Consider the following 15,190-nt stretch of genomic DNA (forward strand, 5'->3'; position numbering starts at 1 on the left):
ACCTCCAGCATCTCATTCATAGCATCATCAGTCAGGGTTGGAAGGGACCACAAGGATCAGCTAGTTCCAAACCCCCTGCCATGGGCAGGGACACCCCACACTAGATCAGCCTGGCCACAGCCTCAGCCAGCCTAGGCTTAAACACCCCCAGGGCTGGGGCCTCAACCACCTCCCTGGACAACCCATTCCAGGGCTTCACCACTCTCATGGGGAAGAACTTCCTCCTCACCTCCAGCCTGAATCTCCCCACCTCCAGCTTCATTCCATTCCCCCTAGTCCTATCACTGCCTGAGATCCTGAGCAGTCCCTCCCCAGCTTTCTTGTAGCCCCCTGCAGATACTGGAAGGCCACAATGAGGTCACCTCAGAGCCTTCTCTTCTCCAGACTGAACAGCCCCAACTCCTTCAGTCTGTCCTCAAAGGAGAGGTGCTCCAGCCCTCTGCTTATCCTCCTGACCCTTCTCTGGACACCTTCCAGCACCTCCAGATCCCTCTTGTCATAGGGGCTCCAGAACTGGAGGCAGGACTCCAGGTGGGGTCTCCCCAGAGCTGAGCAGAGGGGGAGAATCACCTCCCTTGCCCTGCTGGCCACACTTCTCCTGCTGCAGCCCAGGCTCTGGTTGGCTTTCTGGGCTGCAAGTGCACACTGAGAGCTCCTGTTGAGCTTCTCCTCCCCCAGCACCCCCAAGTCCCTCTCCTCAGGGCTGCTTTCCAGTCAGTTCCACACCAGGCAGGGTCTACAACACCAGTGAGGAGCCACCTGGGTCATGCTGCTGTGTGCGGTCAGTTATCACAGTATCACAGTATCCCTTAGGTTGGAAAGGACCTCGAGGATCATCGAGTCCAACCTATCAACACAGACCCCATGCCTAGACCATGGCACCAAGTGCCACGTCCAATCTCCCCTTGAACGCCTCCAGGGACGGTGACTCAACCACCTTCCTGGGCAGCACATTCCAATGCCGAATGACTCGCTCGGTGAAGAACTTCCTCCTCACCTCGAGTCTAAACCTCCCCTGGCGCAGCTTGAGACTGTGTCCTCTTGTTCTGGTGCTGGTTGCCTGGGAGAAGAGGCCAACCCCTTCCTGGCTACAACCACCCTTCAGGTAGTTGTAGAGGGCAATGAGGTCACCCCTGAGCCTCCTCTTCTCCAGGCTAAGCAACCCCAGCTCCCTCAGCCTCTCCTCACAGGGCTGTGCTCAAGGCCTCTCCCCAGCCTTGTTGCCCTTCTCTGGACAACTTCAAGTCTCTCAATGTCCTTCTTAAACTGAGGGGCCCAGAACTGGACACAGGACTCAAGGTGTGGCCTAACCAAAGCAGAGTACAGGGGCACTATGACCTCCCTGCTCCTGCTGGCCACACTATTCCTAATGCAGGCCAGGATGCTATTGGCCCTCCTGGCCACCTGGGCACACTGTTGGCTCATATTCAGGTGGCTGTCGATCAGCACCCCCAGGTCCCTCTCTGTCTGGGAGCTCTCAGCCACTCCGACCCCAGCCTGTAGCTCTGCATGGGATTGCCGTAGCCAAAGTGCAGCACTCGGCACTTGGACTTGTTGAATGCAACAGCAGCAGGTACAAGAAATGGCAGAGCCTTCCAGCAGAGAGTTCTAAAGGCATTGGCATCCACATGCAACTGTGGAGTTCTGTTCTGTTTGTCTCTCTGTCCAGGCTTGAGGAGCAATCTGAGAGCTAGATGAAGAGCAGCCTCATTCATGGAGAGCTGAGGTGAGGCTGCAGGCATTGGAACAGGCTGCCCGGGGAGGTGGTGGTGTCACCACCCCTGGAGGTGTTGAAGGAATGTTTGGACATGGAATTTTGAAGCATGGTTTAATGGCCATGGTGGTGTTGGGCTGCTGGTTGGGACTTGATGCTCTTAGAGGTCTTTTCCAGCCCAAACAATTCCATGATTCCATCTGCACCTCCTCTAAAGTTCTGTGTATAAAGTGTAGAGCTGGATGACCCCCAGCTGAAGCCCAGCCACAGGTAGAGCTTGCTGCACCGGGGGCCTCTGCTGCTGTGGGTCAGTCCCAGCCATGAGAGGATATCCCCAAAGAGGCAGAGCTGGGTAGTGCAGGCTGGAGGTTTGGCCTGGCACATGCCTGGGTACCCTGCAGGGGTCTGAGGCTCAGGAGGGAGACAGTGGAGCCGGGGAGCCTGCTGGGGTGTTATAGTTGATGTGATTTATATGATGGATGATTTACATGGTTCTATGATATTACATGAGAAATACTTGTTGAAAAAAAAAAGGAGTTTTCCAGAGAATTCCAGGAAAGAGGAGGCTGGACAAGCCCCCAGGGGCCGGGCAAGATGCTACGAAAGTCGTGTTTACACCATCCCACTGCCTTGCAAGTGCTATATATCTGGAGTTACTGTGTTCTTGCCTCTCTCCTGTTTTCCCTCTCCTGCTCCTTCTGAGCTGTGCCTTCACTCCCCTGGCGCTGGCCATTGTTTGGGTTCCTGCAGCGGGGGAGGTAAGGCAGGGTGGCCTTCGGGCTGCGGTGTACAGGGAGGGCTGTACAGGGGGGTTGTGCAGGGGGGTTGCACAGGGGGCTTTGCACAGGGGGGTTGCACAGGGGGGTTTGCACAGGGGGCTTTGCACAGGGGGGTTGCACAGGGGGGTTTGCACAGGGGAGTTTGCACAGGGGGGTTGCACAGGGGGAGTTGCACAGGGGGGTTTGCACAGGGGGGTTTGCACAGGGGGGTTGCACAGGGGGAGTTGCACAGGGGGGGTTGCACAGGGGGGTTTGCACAGGGGGGTTGTACAGGGAGGTTGTAAGGGAGGGTTGTGCAGGGGGGTTGTATAGGGAGGTTGTAAGGGGGAGGTTACACAGGGGGGTTTGCACAGGGGGGCTGCACAGGGGGGATTGTACAGGGAGGTTGTAAGGGGGGTTTACACAGGGGGGTTGTACCGGGAGGTTGTACAGGGGAGTTGCACAGGGAGGTTGTAAGGGGAGGTTACACAGGGGGGTTGTACAGGGAGGTTTTAAGGGAGGCTTGCACAGGGGGGTTCTACAGGGAGGGTTGCACAAGGGGGTCATACAAGGAGCAACCATACACCACAACAAGAGGACACAGGCAGGTTGCACAGGCAACCAGCACCAGAACAAGAGGACATAGTCTCAAGCTGTGCCAGGAGAGGTTTAGGCTGGAGATGAGGAGAAAGTTCTTCCCAGAAAGAGTTGTTGGCCGTTGGAGTGTGCTGCCCAGGGAGGTGGTGGAGTCCCCATCCCTGGTGGGGATTGGATGTGGCACTTGAAGCCATCGTTTAGTTAGGAGGTGTTGGGTGATAGATTGGACTTGATGATCTCTGAGGTCTTTTCCAACTTTATTGATTGCATGATTCTATGAGATTGTTCAGGAGGGCTGTACAGGAGGGTTGTACAGGGGGGTAGTGAGGGGGATTGCACAGTGGGGTCTGGGCTATTGTGTACAGGGGGGGTAGCTGGGCTGCTGTCACGAAAATCCAGAACCACAGCACTGTCACAGCTGCTAGGAAGCAAATTCACCCAGGCCCAAGCAAAGCCCAGGACGCTCCTCTAAAGACTCCTCTGCGCTTGGAACTTGCGTTAAACCCTGCCGCTGGTGTGGCAGAGCTGCTGGTGTGGCAGTGCTGCTGGTGCGGCAGAGCTGCTGGGGTGGAGGTGCTGCTGGTGCGGAGGTGCCGCTGGTGTGGCAGTGCCGCTGGTGTGGCAGTGCTGCTGGGGTGGCAGTGCCGCTGGTGTGGCAGTGCTGCTGGGGTGGCAGTGCTGCTGGGGTGGCAGTGCTGCTGGTGTGGCAGTGCTGCTGGGGTGGCAGTGCTGCTGGTGCGGCAGAGCTGCTGGTGTGGCAGTGCTGCTGGGGTGGCAGTGCTGCTGGGGTGGCAGTGCTGCTGGTGTGGCAGTGCTGCTGGTGTGGCAGTGCTGCTCGTGTGGAGGTGCCGCTGGTGTGGCAGTGCTGCTGGGGTGGCAGTGCTGCTGGTGTGGAGGTGCCGCTGGTGTGGCAGTGCTGCTGGGGTGGCAGTGCTGCTCGTGTGGCAGTGCCGCTGGGGTGGCAGTGCTGCTGGGGTGGCAGTGCTGCTGGGGTGGCAGTGCTGCTCGTGTGGAGGTGCCGCTGGTGTGGCAGTGCTGCTGGTGTGGCAGTGCTGCTGGGGTGGCAGTGCTGCTGGGGTGGCAGTGCCGCTGGGGTGGCAGTGCTGCTGGGGTGGCAGTGCTGCTCGTGTGGAGGTGCCGCTGGGGTGGCAGTGCTGCTGGGGTGGCAGTGCCGCTGGGGTGGCAGTGCTGCTGGGGTGGCAGTGCTGCTCGTGTGGAGGTGCCGCTGGTGTGGCAGTGCCGCTGGGGTGGCAGTGCTGCTGCGGTGGCAGAGCTGCTGGGGTGGCGGTGCTGCTGGGGTGGCGGTGCCGCTGGGGTGGCAGTGCCGCTGGGGTGGCAGTGCTGCTGGGGTGGCAGTGCTGCTGGGGTGGAGGTGCCGCTGGTGTGGCAGTGCCGCTGGTTCTCCTTTAAAGAGCTGCTGCAGGCTGGACAGCTGGCTGGGTGGAGTTACAGCCACAGAGGCTTTCGCTTTCGATTCTCTTTGCTCTCTCTCTGCTCATAGCACGAAGGCCATCCTGCAGAGGAAAGCAAGAAAAAATAATGGCAGAAGACAGCAGGTTCTGCAGAAATTGGTAAGATCCAATCCTTTCTCCCTCTCCATCCCTGCAAGGGGTGGGGATTGCAAGAGTTTTCCAGGATTCCCCTTAATGCCCCTTCTCCTGTTAACAGGGGGGGAAGAGGGAGGACCCCAGGGCTTGAGGGGTGTGTGCTAGCCATTCACAGTGCTCAGCACGAGTATTTTGTGCAGGTTTTCATGTTTCCAGGCTGCTGCTTTCCAGCTGATTTTCTGTGGGGAGCTTTCTTCCACAGGGCTCTCCTGTGCTGCCTGCTCTCTTGTTGCCTAGGTTCAGGGTGGGTAAATGTTGCAGAATCACAGAATGGCTTAGGCTGGAAGGGACCTCAGAGATCATCTGCTCCAACCGCCCCAGGGACACCTCCCAACTTGAATCAGCTGCTCAAGGCCTCATCCAGCCTGGCCTTGAACACCCCCAGGGGGGAGGCAGCCACAACCTCCCTGGGCAGCCTGGCCTTGAGCACCCACAGGGAGGAGGCATCCACTCGTCCCTGGGCAGCCTGTTCCAGAGTCTCACCTCCCTCACACTGAAGAACTGCTTCCTAAGATCCAGTCTGAGCCTCCTCTCCCTCAGCTTCAAACCATTCCTCCTTGTCCTGTCTCTACACACCCTCAGGAAAAGTCTCTCTGCAGCCTTCCTGTAGGATCCCTTCAGCTATTGGCAGGCAGCTCTGAGGTCCCCCCTGGAGTCTTCTCCATGCTGAACACCCCCAGCTCCCTCAGCCTGTGCTCATAGCAGAGCTGCTCCAGCCCTTGGATCATCTTTGTTGTAGAGGAATCAGTGCATGGATCATGCTGAACGCAGCAGCTGCCTCAGTTTCCCCCCACAGCTGACGTTTCATTCTGGTGCTCTATTTGCAGTTAAGTGACAGAATTTTACTTTTTCCAGGAAAATTTGGCATCTCTCAGAGAATAGGAGGCTGGAAGGGGCCATAAGGATAGTGTAGCTTGGTGTGTCTTAAGTAGTAGCTAGGCCATTGGGCAAATTATATGAATGGAGACTCTGAAGCCCTGCAATTAACACAAAAGAGTCAAACTTAGAAAGGTTAAATATGAGCCTAGCCTCAACTTTACTTGGTTGCAAAGAAAACCCAATGCTTAGCCTTGCACAAAGCAAGCCTGTGCATTATGTTCTAAAAGGGTTGGGGGGATGCTGGGCAGCTGAGCCAACCTGACCAGAGAGATGTGCCTTCCCTCCTGCACAGGAATAAACACTGCATGGGAGGGAGGAGCGCAGGGTGGGGCTGGCTTTGCCTTCTGAGGTGGCTGTTCAAAGTGCAGGAAGTGCTGGGAGGACACAGCCAGGCTCTGCTCTGTGATACCCAGTGACAGGACAAGGGGCAGTGGGGGCAACCTGGAGCAGAGGAGGTTCCACAGGAACAGAAGGAAAAACTTTCACTGTGAGGGTGACAGAGCTCTGGAGCAGGCTGCCCAGAGGGGTTGTGGAGTCTCCTGCTCTGGAGACATTCAAAACCAGCCTGGTTGTGTTCCTGTGTGACCTGCTCTGGCAGTGGGGCTGGACTGGATGAGCTTTCAAGGTCCATTCCAATCCCAGCATTCTGTGACAGACTGGTTGGGCATAGCTATGCCTATGGTAAGCCAGTACCAGAACAAGAGGACACAGTCTCAGGCTGCACCAGGGGAGGTTTAGGTTGGATGTTAGGAAGAAGAGAGTGATTGCCCTTTGGAATGTGCTGTCTGGGGAGGTGGTGGAGTCACCATCACTGGAGGTGTTCAGGAGGAGACTTGATGGGGTGCTTGGTGCCATGGGTTAGTTGTTTAGGTGGTGTTGGATTGGTTGATAGGTTGGATGCGATGATCTTGAAGGTCTCTTCCAACCTGGTCTGGTCTGGTTTATTCTATTCTATTCTATTCTATTCTATTCTATTCTATTCTATTCTATTCTATTCTATTCTATTCTATTCTATTCTAGTGGTGTGCAGTGTGTCAGTTGCTTCATTTATGTTGTGTCTTCCCCTCTCCACCAAGTATTGACTGTCTTGATCTTGACCTACTCATTTTTCCTGTGCCACTGTGTGTGTGGTGGGGTGGTGGAGAGTGAGGAGCTGTGTGGGTGCTTGGCTGCTGACCAGGGCTGGCACAGGACAGCAGCTCATTGACTCTTCTCTCTTTGCCATTTGTGTGCTGGGTAGTAAACGAGATGTGGCTGCTACCAATTTCTCCCTCCATGAGGCCCACTGCCTGAGATTTCTTGCTCTCTGCCCAGAGTGTGATGAACCAGTTGCCTATAAGGATATGGCAGACCATCAAGCAGAGGCACACAAGCAGGTGAGTGGTGCTACACAAACAGCAGAAAGCTCTGTCAGCTCTGAAGTAGCGCATTGGTGGTTCTGTGCTCTCTATTAACTAGGTTTGAAGTTCTCTAGTTGTTGGGCTAGAGAATCTGCAAGAGCCTGGTGTGACCCTTCAGGCCTGGTTGCAGCAGCTTTTGATCCTACTGCACACTCAGCTTGAGGGAATAAAAGGTCCACTGTGGTGTCCTCAGCAGATCAGGCATGGATGTATGCTCCTGGTGCTTGTGAACTGGCCAGAGCATGCAATTGAAATGATTTGATTAGAGGAAGACAGACAGTACCTGATCTGCCAGCAGCCTTGCTTGTACCTTCCCAGCAAGAGAGATTGGCCATTGGGATGTGCTGCCCAGGGGGTGGTGGAGTCACCACCACTGGAGGTGTTTAGGAAGAGCCTGGATGAGGCACTTGGTGCCATGGTTTAGTTGATCAGATGGTGTTGGGTGATAGGTTGGACTTGGTGATCTCAAAGGTCTTTTCCAACCTGGTCTATTCTATTCTATTCTATTCTATTCTATTCTATTCTATTCTATTCTATTCTATTCTATTCTATTCTATTCTATTCTATTCTATTCTATTCTATTCTATTCTATTCTACAAAGGGTGGCAGCAATGCACTTATTTAAGGCACCCCTGAAGTGGCAGAGTGAATTTCTCAGCTCTTCACACAGTGAGCACTTGTAGCATGGCATGAAGAGGCTGGAGGCACTGAGTTGGAGCCTGAACACACAGCCATGGCTTTTTATTCTGCCTTACTGGGTTCATTGCTTTAGCAATTCCACTGATTTCAGGTATTGAACAGCACACAGAAAGCTAACTTTATTTCACACCACACTTTGCCATTCCCATGGGCACCTTTGACAACTGGATCCTCACACAGACTTGACAGCTTCCTGCAGAATCATCCATCAGACATCTGTTTTCCTCACAGTCTTATCAACACAGCTCAGGCCTGACAGAGAAACAAAAATTCACCAGCAGCTTGTTTGCTGATTGGGATTAAAATGGCAGGAAGCTCCTCTCAGAAGCTTGCAGTTCCTTTGACATATGAAAGCATTAACCAACCTTCTGTGGTCCCCACCAACTGCTGGCTGTTCTGCTTGCAGGTCACATGTGATCTTTGTCACCAAAGTGTGCAGCAGTACCAGCTGGAGCATCATGAGGTATGTATGGAGGGCAGAACTTTCTGCCTTGGAGGCTGACTCCTGTGACCAGCCCCCAGGAGTCACACTAATGGTTTCACCAGCAAAAACATGTAAATGGATTCTCTCTTGGACCATGAGGAAACTTCCACCCCTCAGCAGCTGCAGGGTTTTGGCATGCCTTTCCTTCTTTGTGAATTAAGTATGTCCCATAGTGGTTGCCTGCCCAATTGGCAGGGACAATCTGCTCCAGAAGATAAACCTAATACTTTCTCTTCCTTTTCACCTCAAGCTGATGTTCCTTGAGGGCTTCTCAAAGGTATTTCCACCCTGCCCCCCACCACTCATATTTTACCTGCTTTTCCTAAGGAATGGTTGTACAAAGCCAGAGTCAAGGAGGAGACAACACAAGAGAGCTGGCAGAGGCTGGGCAGAGCAGCCTGTCCACGCCAGCTGTGGCCTCACCATTGCAAGGAACCAAAGCAGTGAAGGCACAGCAGGCTTCTGCTGCTGCTGGAAGCTGAAGTGCTTGAGTATGCTAGGTGGCCTTGTGCTCTGTTGCTAACCTGTACTGACACACAGCATCTTCACTGCTCTTGATTGCCATTTTGCCTTAGACTGGCTAAATCATCTGGAATTAAAGATAGCCTAACCAGGCAAACCCCTAATACAGGGAGGCCTGAATTTGGTTGTGCAGATACCCCTCAAGGAGAGCATTCTTCCCTCAAGTGAAGTCAATCTGCCCCTCTACTCAGCACTGGTAAAGCCACAGCTTGAGTCCTGTGTCCAGTTCTGGGCTCCTCAGTTGAAGAAGGACATTGAGACTCTTGAAGGTATCCAGAGAAGGGCAACAAAGCTGGGGAGGGGTCTGGAGCACAGCCCTGGGAGGAGAGGCTGAGGGAGCTGGGGTTGCTTAGCCTGCAGAAGAGGAGGCTCAGGGGAGACCTTCTTGCTCTCTCCAACTCCCTGAAGGGAGGTTGTAGCCAGGTGGGAGTTGGTCTCTTCTCCCAGGTAAGCAGCACCAGAACAAGAGGACACAGTCTCAAGCTGTACCAGGAGAGGTTTAGGCTGGAGGTGAGGAGAAAGTTCTTCCCAGCAAGAGAAGTTTGCCATTGGGATGTGCTGCCCAGGGAGGTGGTGGAGTCCCCATCCCTGGAGGTGTTCAAAAAAGGCTTGGATGTGGCACTTGGAACCAGGAGGTGTTGGGTGATAGTTAGTAGGTTGGACTTGCTGATCTCTGAGGTCTTTTCCAGCCTGGTTGATTCTATGATTCTCCAGCAGTCACTCACTGCTCTCACCCAATGCCTTCTTCCAGTATTGGTAGCAAACCTGCAGTGATGTCCTGTGTTCCTGTGCAGAGCAAGGAGTGCCTCAAACGAGCAGTGAGGTGCAGAATCTGTGAGCTGGAGCTGCCCTTTGACAAGCTGGAGGAGCACCTGGAGTCCTGTGCCAGCCGCACGGAGTCTTGCAGGGCCTGTAACAAGTTCATCATGTACAGAGACCACAGCAAGCACAGAGAGGTCTGTCCAGACACTGACCTCTCCTATCAGGGGGATGTGGACCTTCAAGCCAGGGGAGCATCTGCCAAGGCAACATTTATTGGCCCCACTGGTAAGCAAAACTCCTCCTCATGGACTGGGTCAGCCAGTTTGGGAAAGATGTTGAGCTGCTGGAAGGTGTCCAGAGAAGGGCAACAAAGCTGGGGAGGGGTCTAGAGCACAGCCCTGTGAGGAGAGGCTGAGGGAGCTGGGGTTGCTTAGCCTGGAGAAGAGGAGGCTCAGGGGAGACCTTCTTGCTCTCTCCAACTCCCTGAAGGGAGGTTGTAGCCAGGTGGGGGTTGGTCTCTTCTCCCAGGCAAGCAGCACCAGAACAAGAGGACACAGTCTCAAGCTGTGCCAGGGGAGGTTTAGGCTGGAGGTGAGGAGGAAGTTCTTCACAAAAAGAGAGATTGGCCCTTGGGATGTGCTGCCCAGGGAGGTGGTGGAGTCACCATCACTGGAAGCATTTAGGAAGAGCCTGGATGAGGCCCTTGGTGCCATGGTTTAGTTGGTCAGATGGTGTTGGGTGAGAGGTTGGACTCGATGATCTCAAAGGTCTTTTCCAGCCTGGTTAATTCTGTTCTATTCTATTCTCACGCTGTTAAATCTCAGTGAAAATTCTCCTGCTTTCTCTACAGTTCTCAGTGAGCCAGGCTGGAGGGGATTGTTCTTTAACCAGCTGCAGTGTTGCTTTCTATTACACTGGTTATTGTAAAGCTAGGGGTGGGTGCACTGATCAGTAGCTCCTTGCCCATGTGCTTTTCTGCCTCCCTTATGTCCTGGAAGTGAAATTCTCTCTGTCAGAAAACAAGCAGAACTTCCTCTTTCTGTTTGCCACACAGCAGAAAATACAATGCAGCTTCCCCTCCTGCTTGCTACAGCGATGCATGCCTTGAGTTCTTGCAGCTCTTGAAGCTTTGTTTGGCCTAAGGTATTGGACAGCATATATCAAAGCAAACAAACAAAGAAATATCATGACCCCTGTCAATGATTCCAGAAAGCACCAGGCATCAGCAGGTACAGTGGTTGGCAAAACAAACTGCTGAGAGCGAGGATTAGCTAGGATAGGCCAGGAGTGAAGCATCAGGAGCCACAAAACACGGGGCTGAATTGGAAGGCTGGTGGATTGGTTTTGATTGGTGGCAAAAGCTAAGTGTCATCAGGGCTGTAATTCCTTCCTGGCCAGTGGAATCAGAGTTGTGTGCTCCCCTAGAGCCAGTGACCCTCAGTGGATCTGAGCTGCCTGTCTAGAGGTTGCTGTCAGCACTGGGTTAATCTCCATTTCCTTTCCTTCTGAAGGCACTGGTGGCAGTCTCTGTCAGAAGTGCAACGAGGCATTTCCAGATGACCAGTACTCCCAGCACCTGGTAAGCACCTCTGAAAGGGAACAACAGCCTGGTCTGTGAAAAGCTACACTCTAGGGAAGGAAGTGCAGCATGTCTTGCATCTTCAGACAATGGTTTGATGCCACAAGGCATTCAGCTGAAGCATTATTGTGAGGGGTCTGCTGTCCCTCCCCATGACCCCTGTTTGTTGCACACTAGGCTGCAGTGCCAATCTTCACCCCGTTGTGCATGCTCTCTTTTAACAGGATAAATGCAGTGCAGCCCAGAAGCTGACAGAAGTTGCTGGGGACCAGGCAACTTCAAAACTCAGCAGTGATCCACCAAAGCCTCCCTCTTCCTCCCCTAAGAATGCAACGGTGTGGAAAGATGTCCGCCCCAAAACGAAACAAAGGGACCAGCCAGTGACCTCCAAAACCTTGCTTAAACCCCTGGAGAGCAAAGGGATTGGCTTTCCCATTCCCACATCACCTCAAGCTCTTGGAGACATCCAGTCTTTTGACATGCTGAAGACCTGTGCCCATTGCAACATTCTTCTGCCACTTCCAACCCTTCAGAAACACGAGGTGAGAAGTGACACGTTGGACCTGGCCTCCTGCATGCAAAGGGCCCTGCCTGCAGGGTCAGTAGTTTGCTCTGCACCACCTGGGGTCCCATTTCTGGATTCCACAGCTTGAAACGCTGGCCATAGGTCCATTCCCTCTGTAAAGCATGGAATTTATTCATTCCATTGACTGTTCATGCTGCATCTACTCAAATAGGATCCATTGCCTATAGTGTGCTGAGTAAGATCAGTAGAACTACCCTGAAGGGAGGTTGTAGCCTGGTGGGGGTTGGTCTCTTTCCCAGGCACCCAGCACCAGAACAAGAGGACACAGTTTCAAGCTGTGCCAGGGGAGGTTTAGGCTGGAGGTGAGGAAGAAGTTCTTCACAGAAAGAGAGATTGGCCACTGGGATGTGCTGCCCAGGGAGGTGGTGGAGTCACCATCCCTAGAGGTGTTTAGGAGGAGACTGGGTAGGGTGCTTGGTGCCATGGTTTAGTTGATTAGCTCAAAGGTCTCTTCCAACCTGTTCTGTTCTGTTCTGTTCTATTCTATTCTATTCTATTCTATTCTATTCTATTCTATTCTATTCTATTCTATTCTATTCTATTCTATTCTATTCTATTCTATCAGAACCACGACTGCAGCTGCTGATTTCAAGCTCAAACCCTGGAAAATCTTCAGCAACTGTCTTGATTTGCTGAGTGAGGGCTGACATTGTTCCTGCTAAGCAAATAGTATGATTGAATTTCAGCTGCATCAGAGGCAGAGCTCTGGATGACTTTCTGTCACAACAAACAGGCCCAGTTGCCTCCCTGCTGAATACCAGTGCCTGGAGAATAGGATGTTTGAGTTCCTTGTTGTGCCTGTTGCTTGTTTTTCTAGATCAAATGTCTACGTTTGACATCTTTGAAGACGCTGGGATGAGCCAAACACCAAGCCCTGGAGGGAAAGGTAATACAGAGGATTCCAGCCATTTAGAACAACATTAATCTCTGAGGATCATTCTACAGTGGGTTAAGAGGCACAATGAGATATTTTGCTCTAGAAAAGCTAATACTCAGCTATCACAAAGCTCTTTAGATTCCAGCACGTGGTGGGTTCCCCTCAGCACTGCTTCAGAGCCAATAAGCTTCCACTCTCTCGACTCAAACTCACACCTATTGTGCCTCTCAGGCAGGGCAGTACCTTCCCTACCTTCAGCAGGGATCTGCACAGGAGTTCACAGAGCATGTGTATGCTTCAACACCAAATGGAGACTGGAAAAGAGTAGTTTCAGAAGCCAGGAAATCAAATGGATTGTTTTCCTCTATTAAAATTTGCTTGTTCAGGACACTGATGTGATTATGCCAGACAACAGCTGCAGGTGAGCTTGCACTGGTCCATAGGCAGTCTCCCTCCTCACCCTGTCCCAGAGAGGCTGTGAATCTCAACTCTTCCCTCTTTGCTAACATCTCCTTCTCAGTCCCTAAGCAGTATAATTTCCTCTCAGTCCTCTTAATTAAGTGAAACTGAAAGCAATTGTTCTCAGTCTGTCCTTCCTCTGCTTTGCTCGGTAAATGAGGTATTCCTCCTCCCTGCAAAACTTGCCTCTCCTAGTAAATTAAAGAGAGGACAGCACCAAAGTGAGAAATAAAGGGTTTGTGTAGTTTTGAATTACAGGACTCCAGTCTTGAAATAAAAGTAAGCACATGGTAATTACCCAGATTATTTGACTTGCTCTGTGGGTTAGTTGTATTGTTCAATAGAGTGATGACATAGCAAGGCTGTAAAACTGAGACTTTTAAACCACTCATAACTGAGCTCTGTCTGTTTTGCAGGAGGCTTTCTCCAGCCCTCATGATTCAATCTGGAAATGGAGGCACATTTCTCAGACTGAAGCTTCTCAGCTCAGCTTTGACATGAGGCCACTGGAAGTGTGGTAGCTGTCTGGACAAATAAAAGTGACTTGCTACTCTGGACAAAGAACAAAGAGCGTCTCAGGTTTTTATTCCCTGTCAAGAGAGGCATTTAAAAGGTTTCACCAGAAGACTGCAGAAGTGATGGGGGCCCAACAGCTGTTGTCATTTCAAATATTTGTGTGTAAGCTCGCCTTAGGAATGTTCTTTGCCCACCCACAGCTTATTTGAAAGTGTTTGTTCTGAGGGAAGAGGAGGAAAGAAGGAATCCAGAATTCTTTGCCATGTTGAGCGAGCACCACCAGTTCCCCTTGCCCTCGTTGCAAGCTGAGACCTTGGTGTTTTTCAGGGCATGGCCCAGAGAAGAGAAAAAACATTAGATCCCGCTCTCCTTCACCTCAGTGAAGACCAAAGCTAGGGCCAGCACAAACATCTTAGTCTTGGGAGAGAGCAGGCACATCCAAGGGGAACTGAGGGTGTTCATCTTCTGATACACAGATGGAAAATGAGAGAGCCCAGTGGTGGGAGAGTTCAACGTGAAGAGTCAGTGGATGTCAGTGTCTGTGAGCATTTGTGAGGCAGCCTTTCCTGCCTGACGTCTCCCATCAATAAACACTACAACACATTAGCAGTGTTACTGCTAGGTGCTATTTTCCCCTCATCCACCTCCATCAGTGCTCCAGCCTGGAAGCTGCTGGCTGAGCCCAGCACACATCTGCTGTGACCTGTAATTTGAGTAGCATCTTACTCCTCAGATCCAAACTTGTTATCAGCAGCAGGAGCACACATGGGATGGGAAGGCAGGCAGAGTTCACAAACCCTCTCAGTGAATCAGCACCGGCCCAGGCATTTATGTGTGTTCTGGGCTTATCTATAAGGGCAAGACTGAGCTGAAATGCACCAATGGATGGTCCAAGAGCAGATCCTTCCAGCCTCGTAAGCCCTGGGCCGGTGCCAGTGTTGTGAGCGGCCAGCGGCTGGGCATGCGGCTTGACAAGCGTTAGCCACTTCTGAGGTCCCTTAACAAAGCTGGGAGCAGAGCGCAGGGGCAGCTTTGTCCTCGCAGCCCTTTCTGGGCTGGGAGCCCTCCTGGCAGGTTCACAGGGCAGCGTTTCCACTCCGCTGAGGAGCCGCGGGGCTGGGTTCCAAAGCTGTGCTGCAGTGGCACCCTGTGGGTGTTGGTGGCACCGGCCTAAGCCGGACCCGGGCACGGCCGAGCCTTGGGCTCCTGAGGGAGAAGAAAGGGCACGGAGTGGCACCTGCAGGCTGCCCAGCAGCTGTGGGTAATTGGTGCCGCGAGGCTCCTTCCCTCCAGTAATCAATCACCTGAGGCTGCCAGCTGCGCGGGGGGCATTGGCACCCGCACAGCCCAGGGGCTCGAGCCCCCTGAGGGCTTCCTGTGGCACGCTGTGGGCTGCAAGCCGGAGAGCCTGCTGCAAGCCGGAGAGCCTGCTGCAAGCCGGAGAGCCTGCTGCAAGCCGGAGAGCCTGCTGCAAGCCGGAGAGCCTGCTGCAAGCCGCAGAGCCTGCTGCAAGCCGCAGAGCCTGCTGCAAGCCGCAGAGCCTGCTGCAAGCCGCAGAGCCTGCTGCAAGCCGCAGAGCCTGCTGCAAGCCGCGGAGCCTGCTGCAAGCCGCGGAGCCTGCTGCCAGGGCTTTGACTCGGCGAGGGGAGAGCTGCAGAAATAGAAGCCAGAAGGAAACACCTCTGGAGGCGCCTGAAAATGCCTGGAAACGATCTGCCTCCTTCCTCCTTGCAGGGTGAGCAAAAGGCTGT

The 15,190-nt window shown here is 53.1% G+C and overlaps 1 protein-coding gene across 3 annotated transcripts; it reads left to right on the forward strand.

Annotated features, from left to right (window-relative positions):
* The first annotated feature begins 2,376 nt into the window (after nucleotides 1–2,376).
* On the forward strand, nucleotides 2,377–14,028 carry XAF1 (XIAP associated factor 1). 3 transcript variants are annotated; one of them, XM_068154879.1, is made up of 9 exons: nucleotides 2,377–2,472; nucleotides 4,571–4,640; nucleotides 6,796–6,931; nucleotides 8,061–8,117; nucleotides 9,455–9,707; nucleotides 10,934–11,001; nucleotides 11,226–11,543; nucleotides 12,405–12,473; nucleotides 13,340–14,028. In XM_068154879.1, the coding sequence occupies exons 2-8, from the start codon at nucleotides 4,609–4,611 to the stop codon at nucleotides 12,444–12,446; spliced, it is 906 nt and encodes a 301-aa protein (XP_068010980.1). In that variant the 5' UTR covers nucleotides 2,377–2,472; nucleotides 4,571–4,608; the 3' UTR covers nucleotides 12,447–12,473; nucleotides 13,340–14,028. The 3 variants fall into 3 exon arrangements, with proteins under 3 accessions (XP_068010980.1, XP_068010981.1, XP_068010983.1); XM_068154880.1 differs by lacking the exon at nucleotides 8,061–8,117; XM_068154882.1 differs by lacking the exons at nucleotides 2,377–2,472; nucleotides 4,571–4,640 and adding an exon at nucleotides 5,346–5,502.
* The last annotated feature ends 1,162 nt before the right edge of the window (nucleotides 14,029–15,190 follow it).

The sequence above is a fragment of the Melanerpes formicivorus genome, unplaced genomic scaffold, assembly GCF_026170545.1.
Source record: "Melanerpes formicivorus ecotype bairdi unplaced genomic scaffold, bMelFor1.0.p_v2 SCAF_29, whole genome shotgun sequence".
NCBI lineage: Eukaryota > Metazoa > Chordata > Aves > Piciformes > Picidae > Melanerpes > Melanerpes formicivorus.

Excerpts from the sequence above, each read along its gene's own strand:
- XAF1 (XM_068154879.1), top strand. The coding sequence starts at position 4,609 with ATGGCAGAAGACAGCAGGTTCTGCAGAAATTG. Across the intron at positions 6,932-8,060 it reads AAGCAGAGGCACACAAGCAG|GTCACATGTGATCTTTGTCA; the intron begins GTGAGTGGTGCT and ends TTCTGCTTGCAG. Across the intron at positions 9,708-10,933 it reads AACATTTATTGGCCCCACTG|GCACTGGTGGCAGTCTCTGT; the intron begins GTAAGCAAAACT and ends TTCCTTCTGAAG.